The 26,782-nt window shown below is 38.7% G+C and overlaps 1 protein-coding gene across 1 annotated transcript; it reads left to right on the forward strand.

Annotated features, from left to right (window-relative positions):
• The first annotated feature begins 2,707 nt into the window (after window positions 1–2,707).
• vps16 (VPS16 core subunit of CORVET and HOPS complexes) lies at window positions 2,708–26,664 on the forward strand. The gene is made up of 22 exons (XM_051707033.1): window positions 2,708–2,941; window positions 3,538–3,626; window positions 3,811–3,902; window positions 4,787–4,915; window positions 5,487–5,631; window positions 6,250–6,365; window positions 6,988–7,116; window positions 7,284–7,339; window positions 7,457–7,641; window positions 8,449–8,525; window positions 14,955–15,086; window positions 15,236–15,399; window positions 15,565–15,673; window positions 17,297–17,431; window positions 19,146–19,254; window positions 22,577–22,674; window positions 22,906–23,010; window positions 23,455–23,532; window positions 23,816–23,985; window positions 24,830–24,926; window positions 25,015–25,118; window positions 26,061–26,664. The coding sequence occupies exons 1-22, from the start codon at window positions 2,892–2,894 to the stop codon at window positions 26,203–26,205; spliced, it is 2,514 nt and encodes an 837-aa protein (XP_051562993.1). The 5' UTR covers window positions 2,708–2,891; the 3' UTR covers window positions 26,206–26,664.
• Window positions 26,665–26,782: the final 118 nt, after the last annotated feature.

A 26,782-nucleotide genomic window follows, 5' to 3' on the forward strand; every position in this document is an offset into this window, starting at 1 on the left:
AGGACTCTATGCATGGAACGTAGCCTACGTATATCCTGTAAAATCTCAGGGGGCGAACAATCTTCCGGTATTGTATTCTGCTAACTTGAAAGTGTCAAGAGTTGTAGCGAACTACTATTCTTTCTAAAATTAAGCAATTTATCACAACAAATGTGATTTTATTCAGTAAAATTATAAAAAAGATCTTGATAATGAGCTCCAAAAGTGTAAATACATTCGATCTGAAGCTTGCGGAACTGCCGAGCACTGCTATACCGTTGTGTAAGGCTTCCTCTGTGTGCAAAGTATTTACATCCAGCGATTGTATAGTAATTTACAAGTGAGAAATACAGCAACACAAGCGATTTGAGAGCACAAACTATCACCTGAAGACGATATGGGACAACTGCTCCGTTGCTCAGCTGAGGTTTTTAAGGCGCCATCCGTTGGGCGACGAAACATCAATGAGAACACTACACACAGTACTGATTTTTTTGTAAATTATTATATTTTCCCCTAGTCAAAGCATGATATTACACATAAGTAAAGCACTACTGAGAAGGAAAAAACTTACAGTTGAGGATTAATTTGTTTTTATTCATATGATCTGTAATATCACACCACAATATTCATAAAGTAATGATACAATTACACAATTGGTAACACAATAAGGTTATTTGATAATATTAGTTAACAACATTAGCTAACATGAATTAACAATGATACTTTTACAGCATTTATTAATCTTAGCAAATGTTAATTTCAACATACTAATAGATTTTAAAAATCCAAAGTTGTATATAACATTAGTTAATGCACTATGAACTAACATTAACAAACAATAAACAATTCTATTTTTATTAACTAATATTGACAAAGATGAATAGTGTAAAAATATATTGTTAAATGTTTGATCATGATACCCAATACATTAATGCATGTTAACGAATTGAACCTTATTGTAAAGTGTTAACACACAATTTAATTAATATTTAGGCTATTCTGTCAAATTACTGCGTCAATTAACCTAAATTATACTTAAAGTGAAAATTATTTTATACTGCAGATAGAATACAATAAACTACTATTTATCAATATTGTATGGTTAAAGAGTCTCTATGTTAAGAAATATAATGTATGATCATTCACTCCAGTATTTGATGTGAACATGGAGTATCATCAATTGTCATATTATATTTACTTATAATTTCACAGAGGGCTATATTTTATCTAGAAAAATGAATCAAAATAATTACATGTGTAATACAGTCGGAAACAGGGACCATTCTAAACTAGTGCTGGTCTATGGCGTGTGAATATTTACCCTCATTGTGGTCGATATAATGTAAAATACATGTTGTTAAACTCCTTGTTCCTTTTACTGGATGGAGCAACAGCTTCGTGTCTCAATGTGCGATGGATATTGTCCAGTGTCATCCGCACAGTGCTGCCAACTAGTTTCAAAGGAAAGTAGCTAAAGTCTGCTCGAAAATTCGCTAAATGTCGCTAGAAGACGTCATACGCTAATTAGCATATTCGTGACGTCATCGCGTCTTATTTGCATTTTGCATAGTGTCCGCCCTTTAGTGTCCGTCTAAGTGTCTGAATTCAGAGAGTTCAGAAACAGGAATGAACAACTGTCTAAAATTCTCTTGTGATTAAGTGCATGAAAATAATAAAAATAACGATCAAATTAAACTCTTTAAATTTAAAACAAAAGGGAGCAAACAATACAGATTCGTGATTGGTCCTTGACAATGCTGTTTGCACATGCGCAGCTCATTCACGTCTTATGTCAGCTGCCGTGCGGTCAACTGATTGTGCTGCTCAGTCTTCTCGCCTCTCTCTCTCTGTCAGTCTAATCGAACAGAGAAGACGCAGAGAGAGGTGTGCCTCCGAGTCTGGGCAGGAAAGCAAGACCACGCGCTCGTGGGGCAGTACTGGTGACTTTCTTCTACGGGAGGTAGCTAAGGGTTGTCCAAAAAGTTGCTAGATTTGTCGCTAAAGAGGTCTGAAAATTTGCTAAATCTAACGACAAAGTCGCTAAGTTGGCAACACTGCATCCGCAGAAACTTGTGTAAATAACACATGTGAAAAGTAATTTTCCCCCGAGTCCTTTCGCCAGCATTTATTGGAAGAAATAGTTTCCAGCGCTGCGCCGAAGTAAGTGTGCCCCCTGAGGCAAAACGTGGAAGTGACCGTGCATAGTGTCCATTAGACTGTCTGACTGATGTCCTATTATGTAAGGGTTGTTTCGGCTCATGAAACTAACCGTTTAATAAGAAATGTTATAACTGTTAACTGTAGTAATATTCCGAAAGCCAATAGGCTAGCTAATGGTTAACTTTATTTCCTACTGTAAATTTTCATCAGATGTGTCAGTAACCAACAAATCTTTATTTCATAACAAAATTAGGGAGGTTCATTTCTTTTTTCACATTCAAATGTTTTTGTATATATCTCCTCTATATGTTTATGTTCTGTGTAACGTTATCTGTGAAGAAATATATGTATATATATATTATATTATATTATATTATATTATATTATATTTATCATTATAACTGATAAAGAAGGGGAAATCTGCTGGATACACAAACAAGTGTGAATGGCTTATCCTCACCATTGCTGAGAAAAGTAACAGATACCACGTGACAATAATTTTCGCATTACAAATAGTGTTATGCCACTACTAAATACTAGTGGGCGCAAAACACATTCGCTTGTCTGTAACCAGCAATATCACCGAGCCAGAAGAAGAAATTAAAGGAAGAGATGGGCAAGGGAAACTGAAATAAACAACACGATAAAACAAACAAACAAAACAAAAACACAAATAATAATGCAGCGTTAGCAGAAGAATTTCTCCTAAATTTAAACACGTTTCCACCGTTTCATCAGGAGAGGAGGTCATGGCGTTTGTCACAGCGAACTGGAACCCTCTGGGCGAGGCCTTTTACAGGTAAATAACTGAACAGCTTAATAAGTATTGCTGTTAAATGCTACAGAATGTGAATGTGTGAAAGTTTCAACCTGCACAGTAAACACATGCACTCATTTAGTAACAAAGAAATTGCACATTTTGCAGACTGAATGGTCACTTGAGTCATGTGACAGGTGTCATTGCAGCGAATAGGTTAATAAGGTGCACAACTGCCTATTTGTTTCCCGTATGAATGTTTGCAGTGGATTCCCTATAGTAACAGTAACTGTAGTAACATTTTCGCCAAAGTGTTCGATAGATTAGATAAATTTATTAGTAATGTAGCTATGATTACTTTGGTCTCACCATGGTAATGAAGGGCATGTCATGCTTTAACCTGTGCATACAGCTTACTTTGATCTTGTTACAAATCAGCTGAGGTCACTATGTAAGAATAATGGTACATTTTATTAAGGGCTCTCCTGTAGGGGTAAAATCTTGAAAGCATGGGTTGTGCTTATATTATTAGCCCATCTTCAGTTGTTATTTTGTGCAATATCTGTACCAGATATTATGCTTTTAAAAGCTCTCTCTTCTGTGTTTCTTTCTTGTTTTTGTTCCTTTTTCTATAACAGAAAAATTGAATTGTATGAGATGGGCTGGAATCTGAAGGATAGTTTGAAAGATTGTCTGGTTGCTGCGGCTCCTTATGGTGGTCCCATTGGTGAGTTCTGGGGGGATATCATCTTGGCGTAATGACAAGAGTCTTTTATCATACTGACTTTTTATATTGTATATCTCAATATAAGTTGTTCTGCTGGGTTGACCTCTCTCTCTCTCTCTCTCTCTCTCACTCACTCACTCACTCTCTCTCACACACACACTCTATCTCTCTCTCTCTCACTTAGCTCTCTTAAAAGGGCCCCACCGTCGCTCTCCCAATGCCAGACCTCAATTAGAGATCTACTCTTCCTCTGGGCTGCCTCTGGCCGATTTTCCTGTAAGAACACACTTAATCAAACAGTAATGACTTTGCATTTTTTGTAATGAATGCTGCTCTTCTATGAAAATTTTCATAAACCGTGATGCTCATTCTGACAGCCAGAGACTATATAGAATGAGACAGGTCATTGGTATACTTACAAAAAGGAGAAATAGTAATACTGATAGCTGTAGGAATGGAAGTTTTGCCTTAGTTAAGAGCCCATCACCTTTTTGATAGAGACATCGCCTGTCATTTATCATCGAGAATGCGCATGTGCATTGGCTATACCAACCTGAAAATTAGCATCATCTAAGGTACAGAAGCACAGTTATATACAAATAAAAGAAGCACAAGGGATTTTATTGCTGATTTGAAATATGTTATTTGCTTGTGCTCTTGACCAACTGTTTTGGAGATTTCGGTCTTCCCCCATTCACTTGTGTCCATAGAAAATGGTGTCCAGCAGGCTGTCAGGAGGCATCATGAACATGGCCGCCAAGTAACCTGACTTGCCTTAACCCTGAGTCACTGTTCGGGTCATTTTTTACCTGAATAATTTTTGTTTTTGTTTTAATAAAAATGGTTTCTTTAATCTGAGCAGTACAGGACTTGGTGACTTTTTCTAAACTTGCCACTTGAACACACACACACAAAAAAAAAATGGACTAGATTCGATGAGTCCAGGTTGTTTTTTCAAACAGTCCCCTGTTTGTACTGTTGACCCACCATAGGAAATGAATGGGTGAGACTATAACGTAGCGCATTTTTTATTTTATTTTTTCAAATAAAAATCAATAAATCCCGAACAAATGGAATGAGGTTCTCTATTGATAATTGTAAATGGACTTTGATGCCATACAATAACCTCTCTTTTGCTCACTTTATCTTGCTCTCTTAAGTGGAAGAGTGGAGTGGTGAAGCAGTTGGGTTGGACAGTGTCTGATGATCTGCTGTGTGTTCAGGAGGATGGCACTGTTCTTGTCTATAATCTCTTGGGTGACTTTAAGAGACACTTCAGCATGGGCAATGTGAGAATGCATGCACATACTTTCAAAAGGATCAGTGTTCCCACAGAACCTGGAAATATCAGGAGATTTTCAAGGATGCAAACTACTCACCTTTCAGCTAAAGTGACCTTTTTTTAAGCTAATTTGCCTAAATTGTTTGGTAAAATGTTCTACGTTTTCCTTATTGAAAGAGTTAGTTTAAGCTTAAACACTTTAAAAGCTTTAAATGCAACAAAAAAAGCTTTAAATACAACAAACAAATCAACTAAAAATATATATCTAGAACACCTACTATGACTTTCTCACCTTTTTCACCTCTCATGAGTTTGCATCCCTGAATGATCATTTCCAGGCTTGGAGAAGTCATGGAAATTTCTATAATGAATTTTAGTTTTTTTTAGTTGTGCTCAACTCACAACTTATCTCATCAGCTAGAAATGGCTGTTTGTGAATGCAATGTCAAAAGTTCTTATTCAGTAATCACAAATGACTTGGTCAAAAGGTGTGGGAACAGTAAAGGATACATTCAAAGCATTGTTTCTCTAAAACAGTATTACCTTAAGAATGACCCATAACATTGATCCTCTCACAGGAAGTTTCTCAGAGCCAGGTGCTGGAAACTAAGATTTTCCATTCGCCATATGGGACTGGAGTTGCTATATTGACAGGTGCTTTACGGTTCACTCTGGCCACAAACATAGATGACATAAAACTGAGGCGGCTACCTGAGGTTCCAGGTAAGATATGTATTCTCTGGATGCTTCTCATTTCCTAAATTGTGCATCCTCGTTTCCTCACTCCTCCGTCCTTGAGCCCGTGACCCGGAAACCGATCAAAGTCCGCCATCATGAAAGATGTATCAATTCTGTAAATGCACCACAAGGAGGCAAGGACAGAGGACGGAGGAAGCTTACCGAGGATGCTTGAGTGAGGAAACAGGAGCATCCTTCACATCTGACACAATAGTTTAATTCATGAATCACCTTTGCAGTTTAAACAAACCATAATTGACACATACTTCAACGGTGCATCTTGTATTATTTGGATTTATCATGAATGTACTAATAAATAACGTTTTTAATAACATAACGTCAAACACATCAAGGTACTGCGCTCTGAAGTGACGCTTGAGTGAGCAGGACATTTCATTTTTTTCAAATTCATCTTACTTTGATTCCTCCATCCTCATTTCCTTTCTTTGGATCCATTCTCAGCTAAGAAGCGAGGAAAGGAAACAAGGATGCACAATTTTAGAAATGAGAAGCACCCTCTGTGTTTTTACAATTAGAACTTCCTCATTGTCTTGAACTGTGGAAATTAATGGTTAATGTTTTAATTTACTGATTTTACTCTAGGTCTACAGGCAGCGCCCTCATGCTGGGCAGTTCTGAATCAGGATAGGCAAAGTAAAGTGCTGGTTGCGAATGGATCTCATCTATTTGTCCTAGACAATACTGCCTGCATTCCTGTGGTAAAGACCATCACACATGTCAGATTTATTCAGTACCAGGATAGAGCCACTAGAATGGACCCTCACTTTTAGACACATTGACTGTATCAGACTCATACATATTGTAGGATGTTGGTTCAAACTGCAGAAGAAATGATAAGAAGTTGCTCCAGGGGGATTGAGCCTGTAGTAAGTGAACTAAGTCACTTCAGACATAGCTTGAATCTACAGCGGCACTGCAGAAGAAATCATATTTTACCCGAGTTGCGAGCTTGCTGTCTGAATTGAGTGAAATAAGTTAAATAGGCCGGGTACCACTAAATAAAAAGACATTATGTGTGTTTATTGCATTGTCTTTGCTGGCTGCACAGAAAAACAACCACTTTGGTCCAGTTTACTAGCAAATGACTCTTATGAGAGGGTTCTTTTAATGAATCTGTCAAAAAGACTCAAACTCCCAAGTTGAATATGTCAGAGTGGTTACTAAATTAACATCTGACTCACTTATTGAACCACTAGTAGTCATAACTTTCAGTCATGTCGGACTGAAAATACATTTAAAACAGTTATTTTATATTGTGTAGGTTAACACTTTCTTAACCGTGTGTGTGTGTGTGTGTGTGTGTCTCTCTCGCTCTCTCAGACTCCCCCAGGTCTCTCTCCTCAAGCGTCCAGTTCCAGTATAGTGCACATGTGTGTCTCATTCAGTTATAAGTATCTGGCTATCCTCACTGACTCTGGCCATGTGTGGATGGGCACGTCTAACTTAAGGGTGAGTGAAACCCAGCTATGTCATTACACTTCATTGTGTCTACCAGGAAATGTTCATCAGTTCATTAGCCTGTCTCCTTAAATTTCATAGTAAACTAGTTAATTAATTACTCTGTCAGCCTTAATATGTAATCAGCAGAATCTGGTGATTAATGTTTTGTTTTGCAGGATAAACTGAGTGAAGTGGACACCAAAATGAAATCTCCCCCCAAACAGATGGCCTGGTATGAAAACATTTTCCAGTTTGCATGATTTATGTACTTAGGTTTGGTGTATGCTATATCTTCACAAACGTTTAGTTTATTTTTTAAGGACAAGTCTGTATTTTTTTTGTCTTGCAGGTGCCGTAGGCCCAAGAGTCAGCAACCATCAGTAGTGATATTGTGGGATCGGCTCCTTATAGTGGTGGGAGAGTGCAAAGACACAATTCAATACCACTTGGACGATGACTCAGTTTTGGTGCCGGAACTGGACGGGGTCAGAATCATAAATGGAACACACCATGAGCTTCTACAGGAGGTCCCAGGTTAGAAGTAAATCCAAAATGACAAAAACATGAAGAAAACATTGAAGCTGCCATCTACTCGTCTTGAGTCTCCTCCTGAGTCGTTCTCTTGCTACAGTGGTAAACAGCTGCCGCTAGTACTCAAGGTGGTACTCGCATTGATGAAGCAAAACTACCACTGTTCAGACCCAAACAAACAACGTGAAAACTAAAAAAAGAGACCAGCGTGGCAGGGTAGTCTCATGTAGCCAGAGCTTTTGCGGTAAAAGATGCTGTCCATATTGCAGCTTACTCTGGCCAAGAATTGTTTAGGAGCAGGGTTTTCTGAGATATGCTATTCTACAACAAGGCCGACTTGAAAAAAAATAATTAAATTAATGGCGTGGCAGTCTCTGTGCATGATTGTACAGAACAGCATGTAAACAAATAGCTGAAAATGTATAGAGACTCTTAGTACAGTAAAGTACAGAAAATAAGTGCAGAGATTTAAACAAAGCTCTGAATATTTTTAAAGATTTGATATCACTAACCTGGCCAACTTTAACAAATCCAGAGATTATTTCCTCACAAATGCTACCAATACCGGTAAATATGACTTTGTTTCAGTTGCATCAAACCAAGGCAATCAGATTAGCTCTTACTAGATCAAGAAAATGTTTCCAGTTTTGTGTGCAATAAGCTCAGATGGTTAGTGAACAATCTGTGGGCACTCCGTGGGCATGCCGGCTGAGGCTCAGACTAGGGGAAGAGGGGCATGTGCATTTATACATCATGTACAATGTATGCATCAGCCCACAAGTGATCTGATTTTTCCATGATTTTCTGCAGGTGCCTGTGAGGAGATCTTTAAAATTGCCTCAATGGCTCCTGGAGCTTTACTCCTGGAGGCACATAAAGAATATGAGGTAGGACACATTCCTTATGTCACATAACAGCTCCCCCCTCATTATGGCAGGTATAATATGTCTATAATGCGTTATTCCGTGTCAATCAAATTTCAGAAACAGGCTGACATTTTAAGAAATTAGTGTGGCTCCATACATAAATTGTTTCATTTTGACATTGTTAAATGTTGAGATTTTGACATTATAAAACAATGTCAAAATCTTGATTTTCAAGAGTCACAAAAATGTACTTTATTATTAAGAATAAATGACACATGTGGCTCTTCAGTTAGTGCAATATCTTTATCTAGTTTTTGGATTCCTGAGATGTCGAAATCAAGATTTTTATATTGTTTTTATGTGAATGTATATAGGTACATTTCTAGTTCAACATTATTTTTTGATCAAATCATAGGCAAAATTTTTCATTTTGACCCCTCTCTACAAAAAAACGGATTTGATCCATGGCATTTACTATTTTAGCTTAAAGTTAAAAATGTTTTTTATATATATATATATATATATATATATATATATATATATATATATACACACACACCAATCAGCCACAACATTAAAACCACCTGCCTAATATTGTGCAGGTCCCCCTCCTGCCGCCAAAACAGCGCCAACTTGCATCTCAGAATAGCATTCTGAGATTATATTCTTCTCAGCGCAATTGTACAGAGTGGTTATCTGAGTTACCGTAGACTTTGTCAGTTCTAACCAGTCTGGACATTCTCTGTTGACCTCTCTTATCAACAAGGCATTTCCATCCACAGAACAGCCGCTCACTGGATGCGTTTTGTTTTTGGCACCATTCGGATTAAATTCTAGAGACTGTTGTGTGTGAAAATCCCAGGAGATCAGCAGTTACAGAAATACTCAAACCAGCCCATCTGGCACCAACAATCATGCCATGCTCCAAATCACTGAGATCAAATTTTTCCCCATTTTGATGGTTGATGTGAACATTAACCGAAGCTCCTGACCTGTATCTGAATGATTTTATGCACTGCACTGCTGCCACACGAATGGCTGATTAGATAATCGCATGGATGTTTGTTGGTGACAGACGGGCTGGTTTGAGTATATCTGTAACTGCTGATCTCCTGGGATTTTCACACACAACAGTCTCTAGGATTTACTCAGAATGGTGCCAAAAACAAAAAACATCCAGTGACCAGCAGTTCTGTGGATGGAAACGCCTTGTTGATGAGAGAGATCAAAAGAGAATAGCCAGACTGGTTCGAACTGACAAAGTCTATGGTAACTCAGATGACCACACTGTACAATTGTGGTGAGAAGAATATCATCTCATAATGCGATTCTGAGATGCGGGTTTGTGCTGTTTTGGCGGCAAGAGGGGGACCTACACAATATTAGGCAGGTGGTTTTAATGTTGTGGTTGATCGGTGTGTGTGTGTGTGTGTATAAATATATATATACACCGATCAGCCACAACATTAAAACCACCTATGTATATGTGTGTGTGTGTGTGTGTGTGTGTGTGTGTGTATATATATATGTATGTATATATATGTATATATACTGTTGTGCTCAAAAGTTTGCATACCCTTGGAGAATTGGTCATATATGTACCATTTTTAAAGAAAACATGAGTGAGCAGGCAAAACACATTTCTTTTATTTCTTATGGGATTCATATTCAACTGTAGGTTATAACAGAATGGCACAATCATAAAACAAAACATGGCAACAAAGAAAAAAATTAAATGACCCCTGTTTAAAAGTCTGCATACCCTTAGTTCTTAATACTGTGTATTGCCCCCTTTAGCATCAATGACAGCATGCAGTCTTTTGTAATAGTTGTCTATGAGGCCCCAAATTCTTGCAGGTGGTATAGCTACCCATTCGTCTTGGCAAAATGCCTCCAGGTCATGCAAAGTCTTTGGTCGTCTTGCATGAACCGCATGTTTGAGATCTCCCCAGAGTGGCTTGATGATATTAAGGTCAGCAGACTGTGATGGCCACTCCAGAACCTTCACCTTTTTCTGCTGTAACCACTGGAGGGTCAACTTGGCCTTGTGCTTATGGTCATTGTCGTGCTGGAATGTCCAAGAGCGTCCCATGCGCAGCTTTCATGCAGAAGAATGCAAGTTGTCTGCCAGTATTTTCTGATAACATGCTGCATTCATCTTGCCATCAATTTTCACAAGATTCCCCGTGCCTTTAGAGCTCACACACCCCCAAAACATCAGTGAGCCACCACCATCCTTCACAGTGGGGATGGTATTCTTTTCACTATAGGCCATGTTGACCCTTCTCCAAACATAGCGCTTATGGTTGTGACCATAAAGCTCTATTTTGGTCTCGTCACTCCAAATTACAGTGTGCCAGAAGCTATGAGGCGTGTCAAGGTGTTGTCGGGCATATTGTAACCGGGCTTTTTTGTGGCATTGGTGCAGTAAAGGCTTCTTTCTGGCAACTCGACCATGCAGCTCAGTTTTGTTCAAGTATCGTCATATTGTGCTCCTTGAAACAACCACACCATCTTTTTCCAGAGCAGCCTGTATTTCTCCTGAGGTTACCTGTGGGTTTTTCTTTGTATCCCGAACAATTCTTCTGGCAGTTGTGGCTGAAATCTTTCTTGGTCTACCTGACCTTGGCTTGGTATCAAGAGATCCCCGAATTTTCCACTTCTTAATAAGTGATTGAACAGTACTGACTGGCATTTTCAAGGCTTTATATATCTTTTTATATCATTTTCCATCTTTATAAAGTTCCATTACCTTGTTACGTCTTTTGATGTTCTTTTCTGCTCCCCATGGCTCAGTATCTAGCCTGCTCGGTGCCACGTAAGAGCTAACAAACTCATTGACTATTTATACACAGACACTTATTGCAATTTAAAAAGCCACAGGTGTGGGAAATTAACCTTTAATTGCCATTTAAACCTGTGTGTGTCACCTTGTGTGTCTGTAACAAGGCCAAACATTCAAGGGTATGTAAACTTTTGATCAGGGCCATTTGGGTGATTTCTGTTATCATTATGATTTAAAAAGAAGCCAGACAACTGTGTGATAATAAATGGCTTCATATGATCACTATCCTTAAATAAAAGACAGTTTGTTTTTTTTTGCATGATCAGTCATATTTTCAAAGTCAATGCCAAAATTTCACAATTTCTGCCAGGGTATGCAAACTTTTGAGCACAACGGCGTGTGTATATATATACAGTGCATCCAGAAAGTATTCACAGCGCTTCTCTTTTTCCACATTTTGTTATGTTACAGCCTTATTCCAAATGGATTAAATTAATTATTTTCCTCAAAATTCTACAAACAATACCCTACAATGACAACATGAAAGAAGTTTGTTTGAAATCTTTGCAAATTTATTAAAAATAAAAAACGAAAAAAAAAAAAAACATAAGTATTCACAGCCTTTGCTCAATACTTTGTTGAAGCACCTTTGGCACCAATTACAGCCTCAAGTCTTTTTGAGTATGATGCTACAAGCTTGGCACACCTATTTTTGGGCAGTTTCTTCCATTCTTCTTTGCAGGACCTCTCAAGCTCCATCAGGTTGGATGGGGAGTATCGGTGCACAGCCATTTTCAGATCTCTCCAGAGATGTTCAATGGGGTTCAAGTCTGGGCTCTGGCTGGGCCACTCAAGGACATTCACAGAGTTGTCCCGGAGCCACTCCTTTGTTATCTTGGCTGTATGCTTCGTGTCGTTGTCCTGTTGGAAGATGAACTTTCACCCCAGTCTGAGGTCCAGAGTGCTTTGGAGCAGGTTTTCATTAAGGATGTCTCTGTACATTGCTGCATTCATCTTTCCCTCAATCCTGACTAGTCTCCCAGTTCCTGCCGTTGAAAAACATCCCCACAGCATGATGCTGCCACCACCATGCTTCACTGTTGGGATGGTATTGGCCAGGTGATGAGCGGTGCCTGGTTTCCTCCAGATATGATGCTTGCCATTCAGGCCAAAGAGTTCAATCTTTGTTTCTCATGGTCTGAGAGTCCTTCAGGTGCCTTTTGGCAAACTCCAGGCTGGCTGTCATGTGCCTTTTACTGAGGAGTGGCTTCCGTCTGGCCACTCCACCATACAGGCCTGATTGGTGGAGTGCTGCAGAGATGGTTGTTCTTCTGGAAGGTTCTCCTCTCTCCACAGAGAAATGCTGGAGCTCTCTCAGAGTGACCATCGGGTTCTTAGTCACCTCCCTGACTAAGGCCCTTCTCCCCCTATCACTCAGTTTGGCCAGGCGGCCAGCTCTAGGAAGAGTCCTGGTGGTTCCAAACTTCTTCCATTTATGGATGATGGAGGCTACTGTGCTCATTGGGACCTTCAATGCAGCAGAAATTTTTCTGCACCCTTCCCCAGATCTGTGCCTCGATACTATCCTGTCTCGGAGGTCTACAGACAATTCCTTGGACTTCATGGCTTGGTTTGTGCTCTGACATGCACTGTTAACTGTGGGACCTTATATAGACAGGTGTGTGCCTTTCCAAATCATGCCCAATCAACTGAATTTACCACAGGTGGACTCCAATCAAGTTGTAGAAACATATCAAGGATGATCAGTGGAAACAGGATGCACCTGAGCTCAATTTTGAGTGTCATGGTAAAGGCTGTGAATACTTATGTACATGTGATTTATTTATTTATTTTTTTTTTTTCATTTTTTTTTTTTTTTATAAATTTGCAAAGATTTCAAACAAACTTCTTTCACGTTGTCATTATGGGGTATTGTTTGTAGAATTTTGAGGAAAATAATTAATTTAATCCATTTTGGAATAAGGCTGTAACATAACAAAATGTGGAAAAAGTGAAGCGCTGTGAATACTTTCTGGATGCACTGTATATATAAACAGCAAAAATATAAACGTCCCTTTTTCAGGACACTGTATTTTAAAGATAATTTTGTAAAAATCCAAATAACTTTACAGATCTTTATTGTATAGGGTTTAAACAATGTTTTCCATGCTTGTTCAATGAACCATAAACAATTAATGAACATGCACCTGTGGAATGGTCGTTAAGACACTAACAGCTCACAGACAGTAGGCAATTAAGATCAGTTATAAAAATTTGGGGCCCTAAAGAGACCTTTCTACTGACTCTAAAAAAAACACCAAATGAAAGATGCCCAGGGTCCCTGCTCATCTGCGTGAATGTGCCTTAGGCATGCTGCATGGAGGCATGAGGACTGCAGATGTGGCCAGGGCAATAAATTGCAATGTCCGTACTGTGAGATGCCTAAGACAGCACTACAGGGAGACAGGAAGGACAGCTGATCATTCTCGCAGTGGCAGACCACGTGTAACAACACCTGCACAGGATCGGTACATCCGAATATCACACATGCGGGACAGGTACAGGATGGCAACAACAACTGCCAGAGTTACACTAGGAATGCACAATCCCTCCATCAGTGCTCAGACTGTCAGCAATAGGCTGAGAGAATGTCAACAACGTCGCCTATGGGCACAAACCCACCTTCGCTGGACCAGACAGGACTGGCAAAAAGTGCCCTTCACTGATGAGTCGTGGTTTTGTCTCACCAGGGGTGATGGTCGGATTTGCGTTTATTGTCGAAGGAATGAGCGTTACACCGAGGCCTGTACTCTGGAGGGTCCATCATGGTCTAGGGTGGTGTGTCACAGCATCATCGGACTGAGTTTATTGTCATTGCAGGCAATCTCAATGCTGTGCGTTACAGGGAAGACATCCTCCTCCCTCATGTGTTACCCTTCCTGCAGGCTCATCCTGACATGACCCTCCAGCATGACAATGCCACCAGCCATACTGCTCGTTCATGCATGATTTCCTGCAAGACAGGAATGTCAGTGTTCTGCCATGGCCAGCGAAGAGCCCGGATCTCAATCCCATTGAGCACGTCTGGGACCTGTTGGATCGGAGGGTGAGGGCTAGGGCCATTCCCCCCAGAAATGTCCGGGAACTTGCAAGTGCCTTGGTGGAAGAGTGGGGTAGCAACTCACAGCAAGAACTGGCAAATCTGGTGCAGTCCATGAGGAGGAGATGCACTGCAGTACTTAAAGCAGCTGGTGGCCACACCAGATACTGACTGTTACTTTTGATTTTGACCCCCCCTTTGATCAGGGACACATTATTCCATTTCTGTTAGTCACATGTCTGTGAAACTTGTTCAGTTTATGTCTTAGTTGTTGAATCATTTTATGGTCATACAAATATTTACACATGTTAATTTTGCTGAAAATAAAAGCAGTTGAAAGTGAGAGGACATTTCTTTTTTTGCTGAGTTTATATATATATATATATATATATATATATATATATATATATATATATATATATATATATATATATATATATATACTTACTGTATATACGGTATATGTATATATTATACAGTATATATATAAAAAAAAATTGAGCCGGGGCCCTTTGAATTTACACAGAATAACCCTAATGACTTTTGTGTGCAAATATGTGTGTAGAAAGAGAGTCAGAAGGCAGATGAGTATCTGAGAGAGATTAAAGAACAGAGTCTGCTGAGTGAGGCGGTGAGGCAGTGTGTGGAGGCAGCCGGACACGAACAAGAACCCGAGACACAGAAAACACTCTTGAGGGTAAGACACACAGATTGAAAGTTCTATGCAATGAGACATGGTCTCCCTTCAGCGCCATGACTTTAATCTCCTGTAGACACAATTGCACCCATTACATTTACAGAAGAGATGACACATTTTATGTTTATGCCTTATCGCTCTCTCCACAGGCGGCTTCATTTGGGAAGTGTTTCCTGAGTAATTTTCCTCCTGAGCAGTTTGTCAGCATGTGTAGAGACCTGCGGGTCTTAAATGCAGTCCGAGACTATACCGTTGGCATTCCTCTCACACACACGCAGTTTAAACAGATGACTGTACAGGTGCTTATAGACAGGTGAGATGTTAAACCTGTACAGGACTGTCTTGTTGAGACATGTTGAGGTTGTTTTGAGGTTATTGCATTTGAAATTTGGCATGTTTTAAATTGAATGTATTTTGTAAGTGTGATCACATCAGATTTTTCATCCTAATCTTTGGCTCTTTGTGTACTCTGTCTCAGACTGGTGCATCGTAAACTCTATCCACTGGCCATTGAGGTTTGCCGCTATCTTAAAACACCAGAATACCAGGGAGTTAGCAGAGTACTTAAACACTGGGCATGCTACAAGGTGTGTGTAATGTCCACCAAATTATAATAAGATCTCAAAACTGTCTTGTGATGCCGTGACTAGTTGATGATAATTCAACTGATGTTTGATCATTTTAAGATCAGCCGGTAACTGTGCTGAATTGGCCGATTAACTAGGGGTGTAACGATCTAAAATCTGGATCGATGCATTGATCAAATCACCCACAATCCACCTTTATTTTGAAATTCTCTTGCCAGCCACATCTGTACGCATTTCCGTCAGGCCATGCAGCTACTTTATGATATTCATCTTGCTTAATAAGCGCTAAATATGCTTCTCATGTGGCCACACAGATGTGCGCAGAGTTATTAGAGCCTGAAGTTCCGATGTGCTCTATCCATGTTCGCCCATCAACAAGGCTGCAAGCTCTGGTCACAGGATGGCGCAGAGCGGCTTACACGCGCGATTAAATTGGGCTTCCCGCGATATCGTGGCGCATGCAACACATTTGAATTCTACATGAGAATTTTCTATTTTAAAGCGCTATAGAGCAATTCAGCCAATTCAAACGGCTAAACAGCCTCGATATTCTGAACAGCACTGACAAGGGAAAGAGAAAACTCCTACCCTGCCTCAACATCAATTACAAGACTTTTCACATCTACACATAAACACAGTTACTAGCATTTATCACAGTAAACTGTAACTGAATTTTTCAGTACAACTGTGGAAGTTGTAGCCAAGAAAAAAAACATGGATAGCACATACTCTGCTGTCAAGACTTGCTTGATTGTTGTAGTGATGACAAATTGTTGACAAATAAAAAGTGTTTACCTCATTCCACAAGGCAATGAGCTGTCATCAAAGGATTTATGATCTCATATATGTGACTTTTTTTTTCAACAACTGCAGTACCTTATTTTGTTGTGGATGTCCCAATCTGGATACTGGATTTGCACGTTCCAGAGAGCTCAATAAAATATTCAAATTATATTTTGGTTGCATTTATGAGATAATCAATGTAATTGATTGTGTAAAATATAGCACATAATATCGTAATATCGATCACAGGCCCCTGAAACAAATCTAATTGAAATCGCGTTGCGGCAGACTTTGAGGTATCTGCAAACGCCGGATTGCTGGCTTAGAGAATCAATATAAGAAACTTATTGTGATGAAACTTGCAATTTACACCCTTACAATTAACTAGGTCATTCAAACTAGTGTCAGTCCCAAAATCTGCATATAGCCTTGTCAATGAATATTGCACATGTTCTGTTTTAAAATACAGAAAAAAAATTTAAGTTCAGTGAATTTTGAGAAAACATTGAAAGTAAACAAGTGTTAAAAAATTGTGTGTATTATTTTGTTCTGTAGATATACTGTAAATAAATGTTAAATCAGCTACCAGCAATCCTGCTTTATAGTTGTTGGCATCAGCCATTAAAAAAACCCGATATTGGTGAACCACTAGTCCTACTGACTAGTAAAGGTTTCTAAATTGGCAAAATAATGTCTTGCATGCAGAATCTTACAACGTCAAAATCTAAATAGTGATTATGAGGGATGGGAAATTATAATTGGCTTCAGTTAAGAAAAGTAGAGGTCTATGGGTGGTCCTGACTAACACGTGTGTGTGTGTGTGTGTGTGTGTGTTTGTAGGTACAGCAGAAGGAGGAGTCCGATGAGGTCGTAGCAAAAGCAGTAAGCGTGAAGCTTGCTGATGCTGCTGGGATCTCATATTCTGAAATCGCCACTAAAGCATATGAGAGTGGACGCACAGAGCTCGCCATTAAGGTATACATGCACACACAAAAGACCCTTTTGTAGCCACGCTTTTCCTGAATTCAAAAGTGTTCCACGATGCATAAAATAAGTTTTGGTTTTTCGGTTTCCAGTGTTTTCACTCACATCGGCGTATGTTCTTAGCTTTTTTTTTTAATTGTCCAAAAATATCATGTGGCTCCATAGTGCCAATACTTGTTTGACAGTCCTCACCCATCAAGTTTGAAGACCCATTGAAATCAAAATGAAAGTTATGCTGCTTTTAGTCCATATCTCTTAGCTTTAAGGTCATCTATATGAAAGTGTACTTCTAAACATTGACAAAATGCATTTTCGGAAGATATAAGCATTTAAAATCTGCAGTCTCTCTCTTAAAGATTCTGGAACACCCTTGACATCACATAAAGGTTCAGAAACCTTGTCCAATCAAATGCTTTCTAGAACTAAAACGCACCCTCCCCCTACATCTGTTCAGGTGCCTGGAAGTGTTCTAACTGGCGCTGATAATGCCTTTGCAGGGCACTTTGAAGGAGCACAGTCAATGCTGTAGTGTCGTTCCAAAAAGATTTTCCAATAAGAATCGCTTAAAAAGTGAGTTCTGACTGACCGTAATCACCTTTCAGCCATCTGAAGCTCTCACAGTGGAGGGAAATTGTCTTTGAAGAAAATAGATCACTTGTGAATGGGACGCACCAACGCGATAGCTGGACGCGAGAAAAGTTGCTGGAGTTTATTTATATTTTTTGTGCAGCAAGAGGGATGTACAGCACCAGTAAGTGTTCTTTATTCTTAGTGTATTGTGATTCAAAACATGTATATGTTATCGTTTACTCGCTTGTTTGTCATTCATCTTGCAAAGACCGCGATGTGCTGTGTGCGTTTGTGGGCTGGTTATGGATTAATGCCATCAGTTCAACCTGTCCCGCCACCACTTCCTGTTTCAGTAGGAAATACGTCAAAACACTAAATCGAACCAATCTCATCAAAGCACTTCACGGGGACTTTAAGGAGTGGGTGGATGACGTGAAGCTATTAACCGAGATGAGTTACACTGACATCATTAATTACTTCAAGTTGCTATAACAGCGAACAACTGCACAAATTGAGCCTGAACTAATTTTTACCCCAACTAACACTTAAATGGTGGTTGTTCTCCATCTGGAACACTTATAGTGGTAGTTTTTATATTGCTCCTTATGGAGACCGGAACTAGAATACAATGGCAATTAGAATCATCATGGTGACTCCCGGCGGTTAGACAGGAAAACTGTGGATATTGTACTTGATATATACCGATCAGCCACAACATTAAAACCACCTGCACTATATTGTGTAGGTCCCACTCGTGCCACCAAAACAGCGCCAACCTGCATCTCAGAATAGCATTCTGAAATGCTATTCTTCTCACCACTATTGTACAGAGCGGTTATCTGAGTTACCATAGACTTTTTCAGTTCAAACCAGTCTGGCCATTCTCTGTTCACCTCTCTCATCAACAAGGTGTTTCCGTTCCTCAGAACTGCTGCTCACTGGATGTTTTTTGTTTTTGGCACCATTCGGAGTAAATTCTATAGACTATTATGCGTAAAAATCCCAGGAGATCAGCAGTTACAGAAATACTCGTATGGCTGATCGGTGTATATTGAGGCAAAATGTTTTTAATCACCGTCATGTTGCCTATCCATCAATTTGTATTGATATCTCTCTCTGACACTTTCTTTTTCAGTTGTTGGAGTTTGAGCCACGTTCTGGAGAGCAGGTCCCACTGCTGTTAAAAATGAAGAAAAGTTCTCTGGCTTTGAGCAAAGCTATTGAGAGTGGAGACACAGACCTCGGTACACACACATTCACACGCATATATTCAAATACCTTGTGAGCTGCCCACTTAGAGAACATTAATAGGCATCATAGGCATGCTCAGGACACAAAGGCTGTTACAAACAGCAGGCACCAAAATGACGCTCCCTTTAAAGGAATAGTTCACCCAAAAACATTTTTAACATTATTTACTGATCCTAATGTTGGCCCAGACCCGAAAGACAGACTGACTTCTGTGGAACACAAAAGAAAAAATTTAGCAACCAAATCAAATATGGCGACTACGTTGATAAAATCAAATTGGTTCTTGCTCGTCTTGTGACCAAACATCATGACACAAGAACCAATCAGGTTGGAAGTTATTGATGGTGTTGCCATATTTTATTTGGGCGCTGTGTACAGGAGTTGATCAATGATTTGATTTGAGAGTAAGTAGCGTCTTAAATTTCATTTTTTTCATTAAACAAAGTGATCATATGGCTTCAGAAGACTTTGAATGTAGTGCACGAGTCATATCTACTACTTTTACTGTGGTTTTATGGTGTTTATTAATCTTTTTGGGAGCTTGACAGCCCAGAATCACTATTCACTTTGATTATATGGCGGGGGGGAAGATAAATAAATAAATAATATTTTATGTATACGTATACGTATATATACAACTCTGGAAAAAATTAAGAGACCACTGCAAAATTATCAGTTTCTCTGGATTTACTATTTATAGGTATGTGTCTGAGTAAAATGAAAATTTTTGTTTTTGTTTCATTCTGTTTCAAGTACTGACAACATTTCTCCCAAATTCCAAATAAAAATGTTGTCATTTAGAGCATTTATTTGCAGAAAATTACAACTGATCAAAATAACAAAAAAGATGCAGTGTTTTCAGACCTCGAATAATGCAAAGAAAACAAGTTCATATTCATTTTAAACAACACGATACTAATGTTTTAACCTAGGAAGAGTTCAGAAATCAATATTTGGAGGAATAACCCTGATTTTCAATCACAGCTTTCGTGCATCTTGGCATGCTCTTTACCAGTCTTTCACATTGCTGTTGGGTGATTTTATGCCACTCCTGGTACAAAAATTCAAGCAGCTTGGCTTTTTTTGATGGCTTGTGGCCATCCATCTTCCTCTTGGTCACATTCCAGAGGTTTTCAATGGGGTTCAGGTCTGGAGATTGGGCTGGCCATGACAAGGTCTTGATCTGGTGGTCCTCCATCCACACATTGATTGGCCTGGCTGTGTGGCATGGAGCATTGTCCTGCTGGAAAAAAAACAATCCTCAGTGTTGGGGAACATTGACAGAGCAGAAGGATCCAAGTTTTCATCCAGGATAACCTTGTACATGGCTTGAGTCATGCATCCTTCACAAAGACGAATCTTTTTTATTTTTATTGTGGGCTAATTCCATGACTGCCGTCTGTTATTTTGAATGGTGTGGAAAAGCAACTTTAATAAATAAACAGATGGCTACCGTAATTAAATTAATCACAAACAGTGGCCATTCATTTGTTCTTCATGCACTTGTCGATGTACATGATACGAGATATTTGTGTTGGCACTCCTGGAATTGTCATGTTTGCAGCATCAGATCTGTGCTATGCCGTTAAGATCAATCCATAATCATGTACAATTAATTATCTTTCAAATATGTATACCGTCGTCATGATTAACACAGGCTAATGATTGGGGTAAATTCTGTCATGTGACACTAAATTTTTGCGTTAATGCCAATTTTCTCAACAAAAAGTGTTTCCAAAACAGTTTTTCACGACATTTGAAGTATCGACATAGAGTTAATGCGCTAGAGTTAAATGGAAAAATATATTGACACTTGTAAAATTGTTTCCATCAGCTTTATTTTGATGCGCTAAAACTTTTTTCGCAAAAATACCTTGGATGGAAATGTAGTTAATGACAGCTTTGCAGATCCTTGTCATTCTAGCTGTCAGTTTGTCCAGATACTCATTTGACATTTCAACCCATGCTTCCTGTAGCACTTGCCATAGATGTGGCTGTCTTGTCGGGCACTTCTCACCTTACAGTCTAGCTGATCCCACAAAAGCTCAATGGGGTTAAGATCCATAACACTCTTTTCCAATTATCTGTTGCCCAATGTCTGTGTTTCTTTGCCCACTCTAACCTTTTCTTTTTGTTTTTCTGTTTCAAAAGTGGCTTTTCCTTTGCAATACTTCCCATAAGGCCTGCACCCCTGAGTCTTCTCTTTACTGTTGTACATGAAACTGGTGTTGAGCGGGTAGAATTCAATGAAGCTGTCAGCTGAGGACATGTAAGGTGTCTATTTCTCAAACTAGAGACTCTGATGTACGTATCCTCTTGTGGAAGGCCAGATGTACAACTAAACATCTCTTTCTGTCCTTGTTAGAGCCAGTTGTCCTTTGTCTTTGAAGACTGTAGTGTACACCTTTGTATGAAATCTTCAGTTTTTTTGTCAATTTCAAGCTTTGTATAGCCTTCATTCCTCAAAACAATGATTGACTGATGAGTTTCTAGAGAAAGCTGTTTCTTTTTTGCCATTTTTGACCTAATATTGTGCTTAAGACATGCCAGTCTATTGCATACTGTGGCAACTCAAAAATAAACACAAAGACAATGTTAAGCTTCATTTAATGAACCAAATAGCTTTCAACTGTGTTTGATATAAAGGCAAGTGATTTTCTAGTACCAAATTGGCAATTTAGCATGATTACTCAAGGATAAGGTGTTGGAGTGATGGCTGCTAAAAATGGGGCCTGTCTAGATTTTATCAAAAATTACTTTTTTCAAATAGTGATTGTGCTGTTTTCTACATCAGTAATGACCTGACTATACTTTGTGATCAGTTGAATGCCACTTTGATGAATTAAAGTACTAATTTCTTTCCGAAACAGCAAAATCTGTACATTATTCCAAACTTTTGGCCGCCAGTGTATATACATTTAAATGTTTTCGGAAGAAAGTCATACTGGTTTGTAGTGGCATTAGGGTGATTAAAAAATCATTTAAATATACTATTCCTTTAAAGATACCTTGTATTGGCCAAAATCTAAAGTAGCATCACATGTATCCCTTTCAGAGAAGGCAATCTCAGAATGCACTGTTAAAGGCTCAGAGAAAGTTTCTGATATTATTGAAAGTGTCACTATCAATACAAAATTGTTCCAATTAAAAATGCACTTATAATGTGTCCTTTGTGTGTTTGTGCTTACTAGATTATCTAGTTGTTAGATCACCCTATTAAATATACACATATTAATTGTGAACTAATCTGGTTTTCTCACTGTGCCATTTATGATATATGTAGACGGTTTACCTGCAAGCTTTTTTGTATTCTAGTGTACACAGTGGTCATGTACCTGAAGAATGAGCTGAACAGAGGAGACTTCTTCATGATGTTAAGGAACCAGCCTGTGGCTTTGAGTCTCTACAGACAGGTACACACCCTGCCACTGAAGACCTAAGAACACATGTTGAACCTTAGCAACTAAAAGCTGACATACAGTACAGTCAACTTAATGAGCTGGAAATGAATCGACTTTTGAACAAAGTGAATCGTATCAGTTCTTCTGTAATTCCACTGATGACATTTTACAACAGTTTACAATTCTAAAATAATACTCTGGCAGAAATATATTGTATTTTATAGTGTATATGTTGCGTTTCAGTTCTGTAAACATCAGGAGCAGGACACATTGAAGGATCTGTTCAATCAAGATGACGATCATCAAGAACTCGGCAATTTCTATGTAAAGGGCAGTTATAAAGAGCAGGTTAGCACTTTTAATTTTTCCTCATTTTCTCCCAACTCAACCCAACGCTGCAAATTTTCATGATGAGACAATTCCCACCATTGTCTGTGGTTTTGAAAGACACGAAAGTCAGTGTATACTTCTTTACACCATTGTGTTCTAGTTTACACAAATTCAGATATTGCACATTAGAAAACACTGTATGAATGAGCCCTCAGACTGACCCAAAGCCCTCAGGTGTCTGTCTTGGCTTCATTATGATTGAGGTTTTAACAAAAGATTTCAGAGATAGAATTTTTCATGTCTGAACTTCACCATGCCCCCTTTTTTTTCTTCTTCTTTTTCTTTTGCATATTGAGTGCTTGTCATACAAGCATTTCTGGAATATTTTAGTAACATGATTTGCATACGGTTGCTTTGGTAAGAAAATATCTGCTAAGAACATAAATTTGTATGTGTTTACAGAGATTGGATGCTCGAATTAATAATTTACAAAGTGCAGTGGAGGAGTACAACAAAGCCAAGAATGAATTTGCTGCTAAGGTGAGGACTTCAGACTAACTTGTTACACAGCCTGTTTCAGAGTTTGTCTCTGTTTTTCTCTTTCTCTGTAGATGCAGAATTATGTTTTTTAGGAGGAATTATAGCTTTGACTACTTGCCACATAAATAAATAAATAAACATGAACTATTGATTTGATTTGAAATAACTGTATTAGCTTAAAATGCAGTGATTGACCAATCAGAATAGAGTATTCCAGAGAGCCATGTAATAATACTGGATAAAACTGTCCACTAAATAAATATACGTAAATGTTCCCTCTCAGGCCACAGAAGAAGAGATGCGTCTGCTTCGGTTCCAGAAGAAGTTAGAAGATGAGAAGGGTGAGATGTTGGTGGGATTCTCTCTTCATGACACCATGACCACGCTGTTGTCTGTGGGACTGCACAAACATGCCGAACAACTCTACAAGGACTTCAGAGTGCCTGACAAGAGGTGTTCTTGACTATATTATTTCACTCAACTTCCTTTCACTCACTCTCTTTCTATTTTACTTAAACTAAACACTTAAACTATACACTGTACACTGGAAATCACTGGCATTTAGTGTCCAGAACAATCTCCGAGCTACAGTGGTATTTCTGGCCATGTCTTCAAACATCCAGAGCTAAACGATGTTGCTCGAACACCACTGAAATGAAAGACTGTACTTCTAATGTTACCCATCAAAAATTATTTCCATTGCCGTGTGTGCAATCTGTGAGAAATTCTTGTGTAAATGTGTTAAATTAGTGTGTTTCACTAATGAAAGACTGAAGAATTCTGTTGTTTTTATGTTTTTCACCTACTTTTGTGTCTGGAAAACTATTAAGATTTAGGAGCCATTCAGACCGAACACATTCTTGCGTTAAAAAAATGCTAGACGTGGCGCAGCGAATATAGCAAAAAGTGTCTCAAGATGCTTTATTAAAAGTTAAAGTTCAATTTAATTTGACACGGTGTCTGAAATATTTTGCACTCCAGGGTGAGGCCCTAAAGAAGTCAGTTTAGCACGTTGACATAGAAAAACAATTGAAAAACAGCGCAGACTGACACAAAAACGTTTTTAGTCTGAACGAATTCTAACAATATGTACATAGCAGTGTTCAACGGCATCATTCAACGGATTCAATGGAGTATAGATATAATAGATAGATATATTTGTGTGGGCTTAGTGGTTAAAGATCTGGGCTGGTAACCCAGATGCGATAGGATGTTTAATGATGTATAAATGTGCTATATAAAGAATAATGTAATATGAATTAAGTGGCGATACGAGTGAAGATGTTTGTCATGTTAGGTTCTGGTGGTTAAAGCTAAAGGCTCTGGCTGAGAAGGAGGACTGGGAAGAGCTGGAGAAATTTGCCAAAAGCAAGAAGTCTCCTATTGGATATCTGGTAACTGATGCTTTGATGCTCTGTCGTAGAATTGTAACTGTTGGTGTTTTTGACCATATAAAAATGAAAAACATTCTTCTGCTTACAGCCGTTTGTCGAGGTGTGCATAAAACACCATAACAAATATGAAGCCAGGAAATATGTGTCTAAAGTCACACCAGAGCAGAAAGTCAAGGCTCACCTTGCTGTAGGGTAAGAGTTTGGATTTGTGTGAACAGTTCTGCTCATACATTTAATTTGTTTAGGTATATACCCCTTGGAGAATATGCAAAATGTTATCTTTATTGAATTTTTTAAATAAGAAAAAAACTATTATTTATTATAGCTATATACATAACACTGTATACTATCGCCAAAGGCTTCAAACAGTGATTGATGCTGAAGGAGACCACACTATATTAAAGGGATAGTTCATCCGAAAATGAAAATTTCTGAGATAATGAAAGTATCTCAGCTCTGTAGGTCCATACAAGTGAATGTTGGCCAGAACTTTGAAGCTCCAAAAGCACATAAAGGCAGCATAAAAGTAATCCATAAGACTCCAGTGGTTAAATTCATGTCTTCAGAAGTGATGTAATAGGTTTCGGTGAGAAACGGATCAATATTTAAGTCATTTTTTTACTATCAGTCTTACTTTCACATTCTTCGTGCATATCGCCATCTACTAGATAGGGTGGAGAATATATAGCAAAAAAGGACTTAAATATTGATCTGTTTCTCACCCAGACCTATCATATAGCTTCTGAAGATACAGATTTAACCACTGGAATCGTATGGATTACTTTTATTCTGCCTTTATGTCCTTTTTGGAGCTTCAAAATTTTGGTACCAATTCACATGCATTGTGTGGACCTACAGAACTAAAATATTTTTCTAAAAACTATTCCTTTAAAAACCCAGGGTTATTTGTGTAATTTCAGTTATCTTGTGGAATATACTTAACTATGTTATGTAGCTTTTTCAGGGCAGTTATGAAAAAAAAAAAAACATTGTATGATTTCAACAGATTCTGCAATGCATATGTATACTTGGGGTAAATGGGGTATGTAAACTGAGCATGACTGTATGTGCTTGAGATGTGAGAACTGGTTTTTATGAATGAAAGATATATATATGTTATTCTTTCGTTCACAGGGATCTGGAGAGTGCCGCGGAGGCTGCTATCGAGAGACGGAATGAATCGGAGATCAGTTCTGTTCTTTCACGCTGTTCAGCCACCACAGATCATGCTCTAATTGATCGCCTAAATCGTGCTAAAGCCACTGCTGCCAAAAAGTGACCTGTATACTTCGACCCTGCTCAACTGAACTGTACTGCTGCCAAAGAGTGAACCCCTGTGCACCCAAAGCAGCTCATAGCAGTTTGCAGATTTTGCTTTCGGCTGTGTAATGGAAAGTTATAATGAAAAGTTGGCACAAAGAATGGCTGGTACAGATGGGAGGAGTTAGGAGAAATGTCTGGGTGGATGAACAGACAGAAAGAAGGACAGCAAGAGAACTTGCATGTCAGCATTTGTGTTTTCCTGCATCCATTGGACAGCCAAAAGCAGTTCCCATTTTCCCCTGCGCTATAAACATTGAAAACCTTTTTACCTGTAATTGCATTATGAACAATTGTGTGTTTGTTGTAGAATCATACATGTCTCTGATCATATGTCTTATGTAAAAAAATATCTGCCTTTCTGAAAATAACCTAAACACTTATGAAATCTCTGTTTTAATTAAACTATGAAGTCACACTGTTGGTTTGGTCTGTAATGTTTGATGTCTCTGTCACTCAATAAGGGACTGTTTAGCCTGAATTTATTTTACCACTATTTTAGCCCAGGCACTGTTAACTGTGCCTAGAGGGAAGGG

This window comes from Myxocyprinus asiaticus, chromosome 9 (assembly GCF_019703515.2).
Source record: "Myxocyprinus asiaticus isolate MX2 ecotype Aquarium Trade chromosome 9, UBuf_Myxa_2, whole genome shotgun sequence".
Lineage (NCBI taxonomy): Eukaryota > Metazoa > Chordata > Actinopteri > Cypriniformes > Catostomidae > Myxocyprinus > Myxocyprinus asiaticus.